Here is a 19824-nt window from a genome sequence, read left to right on the forward strand (position 1 = left end):
CAATCACTTCACACTTTACTCCATTATTCACAAGGGAGGGAGAAAAAAAGTATATCAACCTAACGATGCAAGTGTCACCAAACTCTGGCTGAATGCTTGTAGGCCACGTTTTAAAACTACACAAATTTGTAGCAGTCAGTAATTCACAGAGTCCAGTTTTCTTATCTTCAAGGCGAGATTCTAAATTTTCAACAATTGCATTTATAACAGCTGTTTTCTTGGGTGTCTGCAAAGGAGCTCCTTTCAACTGCTTAGCTTCATTTTCAATTAATTTGTTGCATGCACGGAGATGAAATCCATCTTTGTCACAGAGCTTCTGCAACATGGTGATAGTATCACAAAGTGACTTTTGTGTTTCTGCTACAGTCAAATAAGGATGTTGCAAAAGTTGTGAAAAGTAACTCAAAATGGAGGTTACATCGCAAAAGAAGTGAATATACTGAAAAAATTCCAAATTGTTCAGTGCATCTTCAATAAATTTGCATGAACCAGCACTTGATGCATTACACGTTGATTCCTGGCGTAAATTTTCTGCAGTGAGGATAAGTGCAGGAACAATCTTGAACACAATTGTCAAGGCTCGTTTGGTGTGAGAAACCCAACGAGTGCCTCCAACTCTGGTAGGTATGCAGAACTTGATTCTCAGAGTTTCACAATATTTTTTTTCAAGATAGCTCAGTGCACTGGACTGTGGTGGAAGAATGCATATAATTTCTTCAAGAAATTTTCCACTTTGAGATTCAATGGTGTTTCAGAAAGTGCAGCCTTCAATGCGAGTTCAAGATGGTGTGCTAGACAATGTATAGCTACCAAATTGGGCTGAATTGATTGCTTCAATTTGGTACTAACTCCATTATGCAATGCTCGCATCACTGCTGCACCATCACTTGCAAAGTCTACCAAATGCAGCTTTAAATCTGAAATGGTGAACCCACAATACTCATTAAAACACACAATATGCAGTCATAAATCAGGGCTGCATTAGGCCTTTCTACATGTTTAACACCTACAAACTTACAATGTCTTACCCCTTTAACAGAAAACCTTACATAAACAATGACCTGTTCTTGTACAGCACTTTCTGTAGACTCATCACACATTACTGAAATATATGGTGCACTTCTTAAGTTATTTTCCAATTCCTGGCGTTCTATTTCTGCAATGGAACCCAGAAATTCTTTGCACTTTTTGTCAGTGCGGTAAGTATTACCAACATCCAGGCCTTTCTTTGTGTAAAGTATACACTGCCAAACAAAGTCTGTGAAAGGTCGCCCATGTTTAGCCAGGGCATGAGACGTACGAAACAGTATTTCCAGTTTGGTGAAAACATCCTTTTGAATACTTTGTAAGGTCATCTCTGCTTTGGATTGTCCAGGTTTTGTCAGTATTGCATCTTCCATATCTTGAGACTTATTGTGGGCACTGCTTGTAGCATGCAACGTTAGGTTTTCCTTGCGAAAACTTGAGCAGCCCGTAACAAAAACTGATCCAGATGATTTTGAATGCGTTTCGCAGACTTGCAAAACATTTGTTTTGTTTCTGTGTCGTAACAAAGCCAAAGAAACTCGGAACACCAAGACGTTAAAAAGGTACGGGACCGGGCGATTTTGTCATATTTTACATTGTATTCTGACTTGTCCTCGTCCGTTTTTCTGTTCTTTTCTGGTGGTTTTGAAGCACCAGTAATGAATTTCCACATTGTGTAACGCAGTTAATTAAATACTTAAACAATCGCCATGACAAGATAAACTGTAAAAGATTACAGTGTCCTCTGTAAACAAGTAATGTTTATTTTTTGATGCAACAGTTGACAGGCGAATTTTCAAGCAGTCGCAGTCACTGCGGCCACTGTCAGCTGCATCTGGAGTACGCCGTGAAATGTTAACCACGCGAAAACGCTTTTCTGTTAACAAACTATGTTATAGTAGAGCAAGGAATTAGTAAAGTCGAGATTTATAAATACAATAAATTTAAAAAATTATATTTCGAAAGTATACAACGAATTATGTAATTGTTGGCTGCACTGCAACGAAATTAATATTAAAACATGGCATCAAAAACAAACATCATCGGTGTGAGACTTTTGCATCTCTAGCATACGAATACGACTATGTTATGTGAATCATGACGTGAACATAAGATTTTAAGAATTATGATTCAGAAGATTTCAGCATGGTTTGTACATAACCTACTTTTTTTTCCCGCGGTATACAATAGCCAGAGTCGTCCGTCACAAAAGAGCAGCCATTAATGTTTATTTATAGATATTGTCAAAGACGTTTTATTTGCGGTCGCGGTCGCATAAATGTTATTAATCACCTCTGCTGCATTAGTGCGTGCGAATAACCTCGGCGTCACAAGTTGCACCTGTCCACCGGACAGTTGCCTTTTTTATTTTGCCTGCCCGGATGAGATTTTGCCTGTCCCGGGCAGGCGGACAGGCGTTAAAATCGAGCCCTGTGTGGAAGTAACTGAGAACCGAGAACTGATTTTTTAAGAACCAGGAAAAAAAGTAGAACTGACACATCACTATCTAAAATACAAAAAAAAAAATTACTAATTGTCTTATTCAATAAGTTTTAAGATGTAAATACATGGAATGTATTTTTGTTCATCTTAATTTTCAAGTTTTTTTTTTCCACTGTTATAAAAATGAAATTAATTCTTTTGTAAGCAGGGATGATAGAGAAGGCTTTAGCTGAGAAATGTAGGGACTATTGGGAACCACAGACTAAGCGATCAAGCTTCTCATTAGAAAATGTTTTATGCCCAAGGTTGAAAAGCTTATTGGCTAAGTCGAAAACAAGTGTCATGGCTAAAGCATGTCATGTTGTTGAAGTAAAAGAATCTCGTGGCACTTTGTATGTTTATTGAGTTTCAATCCAGCAAATGTTCGGGATTTCATTGCTACCACATTTTAATGTGATCTTCTTCAAATCACCACTCCAACTTTCAATATTTTGTAGCAATAATGCCATATGTAAATGAACGCACATTGTGGCATTGGCTGCATCAGCCGAACACCATGATAGTTCTGTTGGTACGTATGTCGTAAGCCAGTGACCAGGGCGTACACAGAATTTCATTTCTGCGAAGGGGGGGGGAGGCGGATAGAACCTCTTTGCCAGCTCTTTGCTTTCAAATTATTTTCTGTTGTTAATGGGGTTTGGGAATAATATATTTTGTTAAGAATTCCGGGGTTATATTAGATCCCTCCCCCATCCCTCCTCCTCTGTGTATGCCCCTGCTAGTGACAATGTTGTGCAAGTGTGGTATTTTCTTTGAATGATTCTTACAATGTGGAAAAAAAAAATGTGAAATCAAGCGTGGCTTCGTGCGCTGTAACTGCTGCCGTGTCTTGCGTGCCTGGCAGCGCGGTGAGCGAGGAGCACCAGCTGGCGATGTGGGCGCTGGTGTTCTACCTCCTGGAGAATGTGGAGGAGCGGACGACGGAGACGGAGCTGACGCCCGTGGTGCTGCAGTTCACGCTCGCCCCGGCCACGTACCGGCTCCTGCCCCTTCAGCTCCGCCTGTGCCTGCTCCAGGTGCGCCCGTCTGTCTGCCCTTCCCCCGCTTTCCCTCCCTCCCCAGAGCCCGACAGATGTGCTCTTCACCTTTGCATCCCGGACCAACATTGGCGTCGCAAGGATATATTTTTTTTGGGGGGGGACTTCAATTGATTTAGTTTCCCCTGGGGAAAAAAAAGCGGGGGGCCCGGGGGTCCTCCCCCAGGAATATTTGGGGTTTGAAGGTGCAAAAAGGTGGTTTTTAGACATTATTCTTTCCTAAATATTCTAATTATAGTTGGTTGCAATATATAATTATTTTTTTTTCTAAAAAATATCTTCTGAGAACAAATTTGTAAAAACACAGAGTTAACATATCTGTATTCGGTAACGGACTTGATTTTACACAAAGATCAAATTAAAAAGTGCCACGATTGGACTAAGTGCACCATGCGCAACATTTGGGTTGTATCACAGAAATCATATTTTTAATATAACTACGAAACTAAATATATTTTTGGAGGGGACGAAATTGATGACTTTTATTATTGGGGGGACGTGTCCCCCCCGGTTGCGATGCCCATGCTAACCAAAGAATCCTTTTATGAAAGGATGTCTGAATTTGATGTTAAGGGCGGACAACGCTTCCCCTAAGCTGGGAAATAATTGAATGTCCCAGCATCTAGTGAACCTTTGTGTATGCAGCTCGCTCGATAGGTGCAAATAAGTTCATGCTTCTGCCGGTGAGCTGTGATATGATCGTGCGCCACAGTGGTTCCTTGTCTCGCAGACACTTTCTGTGTCTCTGTTTGCAAAACGAGCTGATTTGGCGGCACACTTAATCTGCCTGCTCCAGTGGTGGATACTCTTACGCAGGTAAAGATGAGAGAGGGCGGCTCAGCTGTGTTAGTGAAGCTTCGACAAGGCAGTTCGCAAGGCTAGCTACACGGCCTCTTTCCTTGCATTACTTTCACCTTTCACGTCATACAAGGGACGGCTTTCTGTGGCATGTTCTCAGTAAAATACTCTTCAACCTGTTTTAAACTGTGTAACAGATTTTTGTTCAGTTATCACGGACTATGAAGAAGGGCAGGAATGGGATGAGTCCTGAATATTTTTTTTATCTAATCGATGTTAATCAACACATTATTTATTAATGGGCTCTATGCAACTATCCATAGTTTGTTCCAATATGTGCATATTGAACACCGGAAATGTGAAAGTATAGTCTGGGGTTCATTCTGTAATCCAGAAATTTTCTGATAATTTGAAAACAAGGCAAGCAAACAGTATGTAGTTTGCGACCACTGCAAAAAAATCCTGCTCTGTTTATATTTGTGCTTCAGACTTGGAAGTTTATAAAACCATTAACATGGAATATAATGTACGAGTGATGTTAAACTATGACTATCATAAAAATTTTAACAATCTTTAAAAAAGTTGAGAGAAAACATTTTCATCACGCTTACTCAATATTCATATTCAAGAAGCTGGTTTTACAGAAGAGCTGCATAATTTATGCTTCCTTGTGTGAGTATTCAGGTGATAAATATAACAAATTAGAGACCTGCGAGTACTCGAATTTCGAGTTTGAGTCAAGTTTATAATTAGTGCTCGGACTCGGCACGGTCGTTCACGACTCACGAGTCGAGTTCGAGTTTAATGATGTCTTTTCAGACTTTTTTGGTTAGGCCCAAGTATAAAAATATTTAAAATTACGTGTTAACTAACCTAATAAAAGAAACCCATTGTATCTTTCAGTTCTACGTAACATTTTAAATTCCCGCTCAAAACACAAATGTGAATGTAAAAATATTTCACTTTAACATTAAAAATGTATCCTACCTTTCAATACGACGATTCTTTTCCAGTTATCAGGAAAATTTTACATAATAGTTACTGTGTTTGCGCAGGGGTTCTTTAATATAAATGTACATTATGATTAATTTTTATCACTTTCAAGAATCGTTAACAAGTATCAAACGTAAACAAACATAGTACAACGCGCCATTCTTCCTCCATGGATCACACACTTTAGTGCACGAGACGATCTAAACAATTGATTGCTCTCTCGCCCCTCTTCAAGACCATTGTTTTTAACTGCGCCATCTTTTGGTTATTTATAGAGCACATTTAGAAAAGTTTCAATTACCGCAGATACAAACGTTAAATAAAAATTATATTTTATCTTATATACAAAATAGAAAATCCAATATAATGTTAATTTATGTAGGTTAATTTTTGAACTGTTTGGTGTCACAACATGGCCGACACGCTTTAATTGTTTTGCCCCGAAGGTCGGAATGTTGCCTGGCACAGCCATGCTCGCGACATGCGCTACTAGTGCGGAGCTATGGTTATCTATGGATGAGAGGTTTGTTTACGTTTGACTTGGCACGAGGACAACAATATTTTTGATTGAATATTTTAATCAGGATGGATGGCCAAATAGATAAAAAGAAACGCAAGCGGTTTACTTTTAAGGAAAAAGTGGAAATTTTAAAAGAAGTTGACAAAGGCAGGAAAAATGCAGATGTGGCATGGTCGTTTGGTTTGGTGCCCACTACACTGTCAACAATAATAAAAGATCGCGAAAAAATTATTAAACTGTATGAACAGTCATCTATATCTGCTGGTCGCAAGAGACTTCGCCTAGAAGATGACGAGGGAATTCTATCCCAATAAATGTACATATCTGCAAAATAGTTTAAACCATTTGTCATTTTGTGTTCGACAGATATAAATTTTGTATATGTATGCCTAGAATTTAGACTACTGTATTAAGTTCAGTATTTTTTTTTAAAATCTTGTTGTTTTACAAATATTTGCTTCCAAGCTAATGTAACATTTTATCCCCTACTACTTTATTTTCCAAAATTCAAAAATACTACGTTTTAAAGGTAACTTTCAGAATAAAGTACTTTCATTACTATGTAGGTATAAAAGTTGAGGCTTTATTGATGTAATTTATAACGAGATTCTACTGTATCCACACGCCGAGAAAACCTTGCTCCAGAGCACATTGAACAGCTGGTGTTTCTCCATGAAAGACTTTTACAAAAATGTTGATTATGATCATTCCTATAGTAAAATGTTGCTGTCTTTTTTTTTTTAAATATTGAGTTATGTTCAGGCTTAGGCATGTATATTAAAATACTAGCTGACCCGGCAGACTTCGTACTGCCTAATTAAATTGCAATAAAGTCCTGTCAAAATGATTTGTAATGTGACATTTTTTTGTTCCTACATATTTTATAGTCGGGGCAAAAAATTCTCCTGAACAGAACCGTCACCCTGGTGATAGGGTGTTGTGAATAAGAAATATAATTAAATAAAACATATAAATAAAAAGATAAATAAAAAAAATAAGTAATCTCTTTATTGTTCATCATGTGAAACATAATAATTTTTATTTTCATTGTAGTGCATGATTAGATCGGTAATTAGCTTGGTTTGTAGCATTTCGGGTTCTTCTACCTAAATTGATTCGTCTAATAGGAGGCATATCTATATTATAGATTATTTTGTCACATGCAATAATTAGCGATCATAGGTAAATTAACACTGCACGAAACACTATACAGGTAAGAATTTGTTTCGTGTGGGTCAGTCCATATCAAGTGGTCCAGCTCTGGTTGCTCGACTATTTTCAAAAAAAATTCATAATTTGAGCCTTGTTAACATTATGTATTGACAGTTTAAAACTGACACAGTTAAATTTTTATTCTCACTAGTTTGATTATGGCAGCCATTTTTTTTTCATGGGGCGCGACAATTTTTACATTTACAAGGGTTCAGCTACATTGCTATATCTTGGCTCTGGTAGGCCATATCATGATGAAACAAAATCTGAGGGGTTAAGCACATTTTAAGCTACAATTCTGATGACAAACCATTTTTTTAAAATCAATCAATCTTGCCAACTTTAAAGGTTGAACTTGTGCCTTAGAATTGCAAAAATTTGCATTTTCATAAATTTTTTTAAGAGTGAAGGCAGTATCTGTTGGGCTTCAAAATATTTATGGATGTGCTTATGTAATAGTAGAGTAAATACAAATTATTTGGAGTGTGAGACTTCAATACTTTTTTTTTTACAATTTTGTAAAAACCAGTTTTTTTCAGATTTTTGCTTACTTTACGGCTTAATATCTCTGGTGGGCAGTTATCTAAAAATCTTAAATTTACACACAATTAAGTACTCCATGGTACATAACTCCTGTAAAAATTTAGACTTTGAGATTCAACTGGTTCGGTAGTTACAGCCTTGCCAAACTTGTGTAAAATTGCATTTTTTTTGCAACAATGAAACTATAATAAATTCTAATTATATTTTTAAAAATCTTAATACCCTAAAATTGGCATTTACTATGCAATTGAAAAGAGTTCTCCGACTAAGAACATTAAAAAAATATGCCTGAGATGTTTACCACTGTTTGGAGTGTGCAGGTCTTAACAGGCACGGACTTGCTCTAGTATGGTCTGGTATTTGTTCCATCCTGTTAGTCTGCCAGCAGCTCTGGTATAGGAAAGGTGGTTTGTGTTTCCATGAAGGTTTTTTGTTTTTTGGTATGGAGAAAGAGTGTTCAATAGGACATTTAACAAATGAACAATGCCACAAATGTGTTTATGGTTCAGTGCAACAGGAATTGAAGAAAATCTGTGTGTTTAGTTTAGAACAGCAACAGCTAATATTTACCAGAGTTTCTAGTGATGTTAAGTCTGTATGTAAGTACCATGAGATTAAGTATCTTATTAAATATCACCATATATTTGGCCGGTATTGCAGTGATCCTTTACAAATACATAAAAAGGCAATCACAAAAGGACTTAGGGAAATACTTCCTGAACACATGTATAAAAAAACAAACTACAATTTACTGCTTGTCCCTGGTAAGTCCTTGTGTCCTACATGCTACAAAAAAATATTTGTGACAGCAAATGATGGAACAGGGGACACATGTGATTCAGACTTTATTACAGAGATTGAAAAGTTGGGAAAAGTAGACAATGTATGTACTCAATTAGGGGTTTCGCCAGCATCTAAAATAAGGAAATTGGGTTTAGATAAAAGACCACAAGCAATAGCTGACAAGATCAGTAAAGTTTCAAATGTTTTGAAAAGAAATCTTGAGGAATCTTTTGATGAAGTGATGGAAAACAGAGAAGCAAGTGAAGAGTCTGTAGAAGAGTTTGACGAATTAATCAAGAAACTGAAGGATAAATGTGCTGTTGCAGGAAAAGAAATGAAAGTGAAAATAATTAGTTTACTTCCAAATTCATGGAGTCGACTAAGAATAGCTCAAGAGTTCAATGTATCTGATCGTTTGGTAAAACTGACAAGAGACCTAGTGAAAGATCAGGGCATTCTACCAGAGTTGGGAAAGAAAAAGGGTTTTGGCATTCAATCAGAGGTGGTTACTACAGTCCGTGAATTCTATGAAAGTGATGAATACAGTCGTCTTTGTCCCGGAAAAAAAGACTGTTTATCTGTAAAAATAAATAACATGAAATGTCAAAAGCAGAAGAGGCTGGTGCTTTGCAATTTGAATGAATTGTTTGTGGAATTTAAATCTAAACATCCAGACTGTAGAATTGGAAGATCAAAATTCATTGAACTCAGACCTAAGTGGTGTGTCACAGCCGGATCATCGGGAACACACAATGTTTGTGTTTGTACTTATCATCAGAATGTTAAGCTAATGGTTGACGGTGCAAAGCTTATGAAAGATTACAAAGACCTACTTGCTATACTCGTTTGTGATATGAGTAGTTACGAGTGTATGATGGGCAAATGTGTTAAATGTCCAGGAAGTGAAGCCCTAGTATCTCTGTTTGATGAATTTGAAGAAAGTGATGCCATCCCAGACAACATAATTTTTCAACAATGGACCACAACAGATAGAGCTGAAATGATAACTGTTATTCAGCCAAAAGAAGAATTCTTTCTGTCCCTTATTGAAAAACTTGATTCACTTAAAACTCATCATTTTATAGCAAAGATTCAAAGTCAGCATTTGAGAGAGAAGAAGGAGAAACTTAACGAAACAGAGTGCATTGTTCTTGCAGACTTCGCAGAAAACTTTACATTTGTTATCCAAGACGAGATTCAGAGCTACCACTGGGTAAATCGCCAAGCAACTGTTCATCCTTTTGTGTATTATTACAAAGAAAACGATAAACTTCTAACCCAATGTGTTTGTGTAATCAGTGATCATTTGGACCATAACACAACAACAGTGCATACATTTCAATCTCATCTTATGAAACACTTAAAAGACACTGTTCCTTCGGTTCAACATATAATTTACTTCTCAGATGGATCATCAAGTCAGTACAAAAATAAGAAAAATTTAATTAATGTCTGTCACCACAAGAATGATTTCGGTCTTAGTGCTGAGTGGAATTTCTTCGCAACATCACATGGAAAAAATGCATGTGATGGTGTTGGAGGAACAACAAAAAGGGAAGTAACAAAGGCAAGTCTTCAAAGAACAGTCAAGGATCACATTCTTTCCCCTGAAGATATGTATATGTACTGTACACAGACTATTAAAGGTATCAAATATATATATGTTAAAGAAGAGGAAATTACCGCTCGACAAGAAGAGTTGAAACCTAGGTTCGACAACTGCCAACGGCTCCCTGGAACACGAAAATTTCACCGCTTTGTTCCTCTCACCGAGATTATAATGAGATGCTATGCAACGTCCAAATCAAAAGAGTATGAGGATCTTCCAGTTTCAACCAAGTCCATCCCCATGAATCTTCGGAACAATGACATTATCGCCTGTGTGTATGACGAACAGTGGTGGCTAGGAGTCATTGAAGAAGTTAATTTTGTGAACAATGATATTTACGTAAAATTTTACAACCCAGCTGGACCTAGAACATCATTTAAGATGTCATGTGCAGACAGAGTGTGGGTGCCACTTAAGAATGTGTTGAGGAAGCTCAGTCCATCAGAGCTATCCACAGCAACTGGACGTTCACACAACATTTCAGCATCATTATCTGAAGAAATTTCAATGCTGTTTAACAAACATAAGAAATAAGGTACAAATTAAAATCGTAAATCATTTGTCTGTTTAAAAATGTGATATAGAATGACTGTTATAATTAATATTTTTGTGCATAGTATACATGTGTTTTGGCAACAAACTTTAGTGTAATACTTTTTATGACTTAGTACAGCACTTACAGCATAAATATAAAATAATTAAGAACGTATATAAAATTACTAGGGTTGCTTTTATTTATGCAAATAAATAAAAAAAATTACGAGTTTGGCAAGGCTGTAACTTCCGAACCAGTTCAATCTCAAAGTCTAAATTTTTGCAGGAGTTATGTACCATGGAGTACTTAATTGTGTGTAAATTTAAGATTTTTAGATAACTGCCCACCAGAGATATTAAGCTGTAAAGTAAGCAAAAATCTGAAAAAACTGGTTTTTACAAAATTGTAAAAAAAAAAGTATTGAAGTCTCACACTCCAAATAATTTGTATTTACTCTACTATTACATAAGCACATCCATAAATATTTTGAAGCCCAACAGATACTGCCTTCACTCTTAAAAAAATTTATGAAAATGCAAATTTTTGCAATTCTAAGGCACAAGTTCAACCTTTAAAGTTGGCAAGATTGATTGATTTTAAAAAAATGGTTTGTCATCAGAATTGTAGCTTAAAATGTGCTTAACCCCTCAGATTTTGTTTCATCATGATATGGCCTACCAGAGCCAAGATATAGCAATGTAGCTGAACCCTTGTAAATGTAAAAAATTGTCGCGCCCCATGACAAAAAAATGGCTGCCATAATCAAACTAGTGAGAATAAAAAATTAACTGTGTCAGTTTTAAATTGTCAATACATAATGTTAACAAGGCTCAAAATATCAATTTTTTTAAAATTGATGAAGCTTCCAATAAATTTTTTTTTGGACCACTTCATATGGATTGACCCGTGTATAAGTTGACAAAAGCAAACTCATTAGGGTAGGTAACCTAAAATCAAAGGAAAAAAAACACTGACAGTTGTTGTTTCAACTTTTTTTTAATTTGATATGACTTGGAGTCAAATCCTTCAAGCCGTATTTAAAATAGGGAAATTAAATAAACTTATGAAATACTTTTGGTAACGCTGGTTTTGTTTGACTGATGTAATGACTTGAAAACTGATGCATTTTAAAGTAAAACAAATGAAATAATATCGCGAAGCCGACCAAATTGAAATAATCGATTTCGGTTTATTTGTTTATCTGTGCTCCAACACACACTGTTTTGATAGATATGATTGAACTTTGTACAGAGGTAATAAAGTGCAAATTGACTCTTTGACGTTAGGAACATACCTACATTGTTTAAACAACAATGAGTGCTCGTTTTAGTTAGAAAACGTTTGTATGGGAAAAATAAAAGGGCTGGTTTTAGGATTTTTCTGGCAATTATTCGAATTTTTCTCGCCGTAAAAACCATCTTTGAACTTCAACGAACATTTTAAAAAAAAAATTGGCCAAATTGGTCCAGGCGTTGTTGAGTTATGCGCTTACCAACACATTTTGCGATTCATTTTTATATTATAGATAGTATACAGTATAACTATTATAAAAAAAAAAGTTGATATTTATTGTATGGCTACAAATATTTCCTGTAACAGTGGAAATCCTTAATATACCCTGCAGCTAGGTAACTGGTAAGAATGTTGACAAATACTTTTGCACTTATGCTATGGTTTTGAATAAAATTTTGCTCGGTGTCTGCGATTAAAACATTCCTTTATACTTTTTTTTTTGTTAACAAGTAAATTTTAATAATACTCTGCATTTTCAAAAGAAACAAAATTATTAAAGACCATGAAAATATTTGCAGCAATGAGAATTTTCACACCCGAGATTTGTATAGGGCCTTGATATTTGCTTGTCTTTAAACATGACAGTTATATATAAATAATGGATATTTATGGATTTTACTACTCGACTCGAATTTAACTCGAACTCGAAACATTTCTTGAATACTCGCTCGAACTCGACTCAACGTAAAAATCCTATACTCGCATGACTCTATAACAAATGTTGAATATAAAGATGATTGATTGTCCTCTTTAGTAACTTAAATAATAATTAAAAAAAAAAAAAAAAAAAAAAAAAAAAAAAAAAAAAAAAAGAGGCTTTTGAGTGCAAAACAATGTCTATTATATAAACACGGGTATATTTTCCGCTCGTTTTATTATCTACAAAGATTAAGTGGTATGAAAGAATTAATAAATTTATAAGTATTGTTTGACATTTAGGTAGGCCCGATCAGTTTGATTTCGAACGCCGGTGTGTATTTGCGCAGGCCTGGTAAAATGACCAGACGTGCCGGCGCGAGGCGTGAAGCGTGAGGGGTGTGGCGTGGGGCGTTGCAGGGCTTGGAGAGGCTGGTGGTGTCCAAGTCGGTGGGGGGAAAGGTGCGCGAGCAGGTGACCAAGCTGGCCGTCGAGCAGCTGCGGCACTCGAACCCGCGCGTCTTCCTGCCGGCCTTGCAGCTGCTGCTGTCGTGCATGTACACAGGTGACCCCCCCCCCCCCCCCCCCCCCCCGGCGTTGCCGGCAAATAACAATTTATTATCATTATTATTATTGCTGTTATCATCATCATTAGAGAGACCCGGAAATTTCGCGGATTATTCTGGCCTCGGGATAGAATTCAAAGTTATAGGTGTGCTCGACCCATTTTTACTTTCCCATTGGTTGATTTCTTAGCGAGAACATTTTTAACCTTGTTATTTGGCACTACCTGATTCGCTTATTTCTCTCCTAGCTGGGCATCGTTGGCTCACGGTCGTAGAGGGGCGTGTCCAGATAACTGTGGTCCAATCATGAACACAGTGCGACAGTGTGGAGGTTTGCATTCTAGCTTGCGACTAAATGAATCCGCGAAATTTCTGTGGCTCTAATCATCATCATCAATTTTATTGAAGTGAAACTTCTTTGGCCGCGATGAGAGTAACATTTCAAGGCCGAACTTGAATACAACGTTTTCTCAAAACATTGTCGTGAAATTTTTCTTACTTGAAAAGGACGGAGAATAAATAGAGTACTTGGCCAAAGAGATATAAAAAGAGCACTGTGCTACATACGTTGCTGGACTCGTTTTTGTTCTCCTCTTTGTGCGGTGATTCGTCCCCTGCCAAAAAAAAAAACTTGAACCAAGAAGGATGTGTGAACGAAAGAATAGGACAGAGAATGTGTGCATGGGCTTGTTTCAAAAAAATGTATGTAGGTATCGTCTACAATCACATGTGAGTGTCTTTAATTTTATATTTGATATCGATATCAGCACACTAACGTTCCACCTAGTTCAACCAGCAGCGTAGAGAACGCTGTTGTGACAGTCCCTGTATTTCCCACATAGATAGCGGTACCTGCTGTGAATTTCATATTTCGTTCAGAGATTTGGCGTTTTTCAAATGGCAGAATTGTTTGAAGAAACAATAACATGCACAGTTTTTCTTTACGGTGTGAGTACCTATTTCAACAGTCAGTAATATTTAATGTTAGTTTATCATTATTGATTGATCAATAATAGTTATTGATATTCTGAGTAGTTATTTTGAAATGAGTAATCATTTTGTTGATTCTTCTTTATTAATTGATTTTTATTTTAATAAAATTTCTAATAAATACAAAAAAAAATAGGATTCTTAAATAATTGCAAAATAATTAAAGCAAAAAAACCTCGCACTGGGTTATTTTTAGAAGATTCATTCTCTCTTTATATCTCTCTGCCATTTTACCCCTTACGAAATGCTTATGAGTCGGGGTTTGAATTGCCAAAGAAGTTTCACTTCTATCACATGTACTGAGTTACACACGCTCTTTTATTATTGTCACCTGTGCGAGTATGCTCATAGCAGTCCTAACATAAATGTTAAGAGAAGCATTTGGGAGCAGAAACCCAGTAGAGCAGTACATAACAGTAGTAGCTCGACATACTTTCAAACATACGAGGTTTGGCTAAAAAATAACAGGACTGATTTTGTAACAGAAAATCTGCGCGGGCCTCAAGGTCGAACGCAACACTTCTGAGTCACGTGTCATCCCCTCTCTCCATTCCTGCCACCCGGCTGCCTGCCGACTTCCCCCTTCCTCCTGATCGGATCATGATCATGTTTGATGGGGGAAAAAAATGCTTAGCGTTTTGAAAGTGGCAGATTAATGTGAAATTTTTAGTGAAACTGGGAAAGTCAGCCACAGATGCCCGTTCTTTGATGAAACCGTGTACGGCGATGAATGTCTCTCTCACACTCGAGTTTCTAAATGGTTTAAACAGTTCAAAGAGGGACGAGAAGAGATTGAAGACAACCCATGTCCAGGGCGACCCTCAACGTCACCAGCTGACAGAAACAATGAATATTTTGGAGATTTTATCTGGTAAGACCATTGGTTGAGTATGCCTGCTGTTGCTGAGGTTGTAAGAATCGACAAAGAAACGGTTCGGCTGATTATACATGAACATTTTCACATGATGAAAGTTTGTTAAAAAAATGCTGCCCAAGAACATTATGCCTGAACCAAAAGACTCTCGAATGAACATTTGTGGTGACTGAAAACCATCAAAAAGGATCCTAAATTTCTTTAAAAAGTAATATGTGATGAATAGTGGTTTTTTTTTTTTTTTTTTTTCTCCATTTATTATCCGGAAATTAAGTGCCAATCAATGCACTGAAGAGCCCTGATTCATTGAAACTGAAGAAGGCTAAAAGTCAACAACAAAACACAAAGGAGAATGATAATTGTATTTTTCGGCATCCGTGGGATTGTGTACATGAATTGGCTGCCTGAAGGTAAAACTGTGAGTGAGGAATATTATCTTGAAGTCCTGTCAACGCTCCATGAACGAGTAAGATGAAAGCTGTGGAAAAACAAATCATGGATATTTCATCAGGGCAACGCCCTGACCCATACTGCTTTGGTTCCCTGTGTTGGAACATCCACTCTGTTCACCACATCTTGCTCCGTGTGACGTTAGCCTGTTTCCGAAAGTGAAATCTGCACTGAAAGGAATGTGATGTGAGAAATTTAAAATTTTAAAGCCGTGAAAGAAAAAGTGACACAGACCATGAACTTCAAACATTGCTTTGACCAGTGTAAAAATTTTATGGAGGTGTAAGGATCGTAAAGTGGCTAGTTTTAAAGTTATGAAGATGTAAAAATAAAGAACGTTATAAGTTATAACCCTAATCCGGTTTTTATCTGCCCAACCTCGTACATATTCATTATTTGGTGATGCTCCACACATTTAGAAAATTTCTCCATCCAACATGTAGCACAAAATGTTTATTTAGTATTATTTTGTTTCCTCTAAAATTATACATGTTGTATAATAACCCTTGTCAACCCACAATATTATATGGCTTTTATAATTAGCTGAATACATATTTTTTCTTTCAGGAAAATCGGAAAGAAAAGAAAGTTCACAAGACGGGGAAAGTAAAAGAGAAGACACTGATCCAGAGTTACTAATTGAGGCCATGGAAAAAACTTCAGTGCTTTTTGACAGGTTGAGTATGAATTTTAATTTTAATAGTAGTTGTAACAGTTTTACAGTATTCTTGGTTATCACTGTACAAGTACTAGCTATAAATACAAACTTTTGGTGTTGCATTACAATTCAGTGCTTTCATATATTTTTCTACACTATAATTTTTAGATTGCATTTTTTCCATTTGGTGAATGCATGAAAAAAAATTGACTTCAATATTTGGTCTAATAACTAGTTGGTTTAAAATGTTTGAGATTCAAGGTTGTCTTAGATTTTTAAATCTTCATTTTAAGCTTTCCCAAATTGCTAAGGTTTTCTTACATTTGATATCAACTTATATTCTAGCTGTTCTTCAATAATAGGTGGTCTTTAAATTTGAGCAGATATTCTAGAAGATTGTAATTGATGTTATAATATGGCTAGTGCCAGCCTAGATTAAAAAATCAGTTATTTTAAAGAATTCTGTCTAACATTATCTTTTGTTTGTTAACGAGTATTACGTACTTTTGCTTAAAAAAGGAACTAGAGTGATTGTACATTTTGTGATTTAATAAATGATGTTTTTATATCAACCATCATTATAGCACATAAACACCATTTAAATCTTGTTTTAGCATTTTCATTTTCTGTACTTTTACGGCTAGCTTTTTATTTTACAAAATAATTTAATTTATTTTATCTGTGAACATCTCATTTGCTTTTTGTAATATTTATTTTTTTGTTCTAGGATTAAGAAGGGTTACCCGTTTGAGGTGGAACTAATATGTGGTGTCCTGCCAAATCTCCTCACAGATTTTTTTCCACCTTCCGAAATACTAACCAAAGTAATTGGTGAATTTTTGTCTACGCAACAGCCCCACCCTCGTCTGTTGGCAGGTGTCGTTTTCCAGGTAAACGAGTGGATAATATACGTTGAAATAAGCATAATTATTTTGAATCGTTAATAACTCCATTAGCGATTTTTTATTGATTTGCCTCTGTATTTTTTTTTTGTTTTGCTGTTGTCGTAAGAAACATTTCTAAAGTGATTTTTTCTTTCTTTTTTTTGTAATTCAGACAAATTTATTGAGGAATTTAATTATTTTTGAGTAAATATCAGAAATACTTTGAGGCAACAAGTAATAGGTAACTTAAGGAACTTAAGGAACAGAGCTTGCTGAAACTGATAGTTTAAAGGTTAATTTAATTTACCATCTCCACAAAATGTAACCTATTTTTATGCTACATAGACCTGTGTATTCTATGTAGTCAATGTGTTTTATTTAGTGTTATGTTTGATTGACGAACTTTAATTTTATGAGCTATTGAACACATTTGAACTGTAAAAAATTATTATAAAGTTTTAATTTTTTCGTTGATTTTTATGCTAAATTATGTAATTGCAGAATTTCAACCACCAGGTATGTAAAGCGTACTGATTGGATAGCTGGCATGATGGCGCTGATTTTAATTTTGAATTTGATGTGTGTGTTGCATTGTTTTGCACTGTTGTAAAATTTTGAGATATTGAAGGAGGAGGTGATGATTAAAAGAAAAAGGCTCTTAATCTATAATGGATTGTTAGTGTCATTTATTGGCTTGGCGACATATACAAGGCCAGGTTTTTCAGCCATAAGGCTGAGACCTAAGTAATTATTTAGCCAAGTGAGTTTAAGTTCTAGGAGGTAACTAATATTTTTATCTCACAACACATTTACTTATGCTTTGTTTCAATTTTTAAATCAGTGGATTATATGTCTGTATATTGTCGGCCATCTTAAAGAAGATTGGTGAGTCTGTCTACAACCATACCAGAGCCAATTTATTTGCACCTACTTAATGGTACATTGTTATCTATGTTTGAAACTGATTTTTTCTACTTGATGAATTAATGAACTAAGTGAAATAAATTTTAAATGTATTGAAATTGGGAATTTGAACTATTTGAATGTTATCTGAAAGTAGTTATAGCCAAGACCAGTTGTCCTAGACTAAGATATCTTGCTCATTAGTAGAGTAAACTGTGGAATAAACTTTTAATTAATATATTAGTAAACTCCGAGATCTGCTTTAAACTACAAAATGGTGCCCATTTGAATTAATATGGAAATATAGTTAAAAATTAATTACCAAACTCTTGAGTTTTATTTAGTGTGCCTACATAATTAAATAGCAGTTATTTAGGTCAAGTATTGTGGGGTAACTTCTTATTGCTCTTGTATGAATTGCCGAATTGCCCCACTTCTATGGAGACAAAATTTAATCACCCTTAGTTGACATGTGTTTGAAGTAGCTAAGCCACAGTTAGGTATTGACTTAACAAAAATAGACATAAATATACACTAGAACAGATGAGAAAACAAATAACATAAAACAACACTCACAATTAAAAATTTACTTATTTATTTGAAACAAAAATATTTCAAAATTTACCCTTATTATTATTACTTACTTATAGGTTCAAATTCCCTAACTGTTCTTTGGCATCGCATCACACATAATATTTCCAACTATCAGGAGTGACGATGTGCACATTTAATTATCAAGCAAAAGTCTTTGATTTGGGTTCGACGATATTTTACACAGTTTTATTTTCGTAGAATTAGGGATCTTAATTGTGTTTACCTCGGCTAGATAGGTTCAATTTAGGTCGGTAGAACTCAGAGTCTCTCGCTCATCAGACCTCTGAGTTACGTTAGAAGTGTGTAAAAATAAAACAATTTGTATCAAAAAAGTCAGTTTTCTCGTAGACAATATTAAGTAACTTCATATTTCAATGTTTATTATTAGTTTAGGCCGCGATGTGATGATTTAACGGGAGGTACGTGACGATCTGTATAGATTTGAGGAGACAGATTTTTGCACTTTTATTACTCACGTATTTTTCACTCCTAGGATTGTTATCTTTGTAGATAAAGCCTACTTAAGTATCTATACACCCTAAAGATACATAATTCTCATCCTTAATCCAGGATGCCTTCTGCTATCCAGCTATTTTGTAGGATTTAAAATTGCCGACGTCACGAAGCTCTGCTATCTTAAGCTAGCCATTACATTCTCTTAAACCTTTTCAAATTAAGCCAGTTAACAATACTAGACTTAATTTCAAATGGTGGGCCGTGATTGGCCGAAAACCAAAATCAGTCACATTAATTACTAAGTAACTCGTGAAATCTGCGCACAACAATAGCGCTGAACACAAAATTTCACGTAAAATTTAAATACATAAATACTAAAATAATAATTTCCATTACAAAATAACTTTACCATTTACCGTTTTAATGTCAATTCCTCCTTAGAGGGGTCTCGGTAATTGTTCAATTTCAAACGTCCAATACAGTCCATCGAGTAACATTCTCATAGATATAAATTCAAAAATAATTACCGTTTTGAAAATAAATTAAATATTAGACATAGAGTACATATTCAATAAAATATAATTAATAGGAATCATTGGAATGGTTTTATTATAAATAAATGGATGGGACATATATCAATACATATTGGAGTTTCTGGATATTACCTAATAATCATTGGTTTATTACAGTTTAAGGTGCTTTTGTTTTATGCATTGTTGTATTGTGTCTAGTGTACATGTTAATTTTGAAGTATTGTGTTGATGTGTTTATATTGCTTATGATGTATCAGTTCTTTTGTTTTATCCAGAATTAATGCAAAGGTTATAATTTTAGTTATTTTATTTCTTACCATTGAACACCATTTCAGAAGTATATACTTTATATACTTCACAAATGTAAATATTTGTGTAGCGTAGTTCACAGTCACCACACAAATGTACAGTGTGGCATCCCAAGTGAG

General features: G+C 35.4%; 1 protein-coding gene across 3 annotated transcripts in view; it reads left to right on the forward strand.

The window, feature by feature from the left end:
* The window catches only part of LOC134539280 (huntingtin), a 135661-nt gene that overhangs the window by 106717 nt on the left and 9120 nt on the right, over window positions 1–19824 (forward strand). For 2 of the 3 annotated variants that reach the window (XM_063381104.1, XM_063381105.1), the window contains exons 47-50: window positions 3374–3545; window positions 12909–13053; window positions 15936–16044; window positions 16754–16916. In XM_063381104.1, coding sequence (XP_063237174.1) covers window positions 3374–3545; window positions 12909–13053; window positions 15936–16044; window positions 16754–16916 — 589 coding nt within the window. Of the gene's footprint in view, window positions 1–3373; window positions 3546–12908; window positions 13054–15935; window positions 16045–16753; window positions 16917–19824 lie in introns of those variants that run through there. The other variant, XM_063381106.1, reaches the window with a different exon arrangement.

Source organism: Bacillus rossius, chromosome 15 (assembly GCF_032445375.1).
Source record: "Bacillus rossius redtenbacheri isolate Brsri chromosome 15, Brsri_v3, whole genome shotgun sequence".
Classification (NCBI taxonomy): domain Eukaryota; kingdom Metazoa; phylum Arthropoda; class Insecta; order Phasmatodea; family Bacillidae; genus Bacillus; species Bacillus rossius.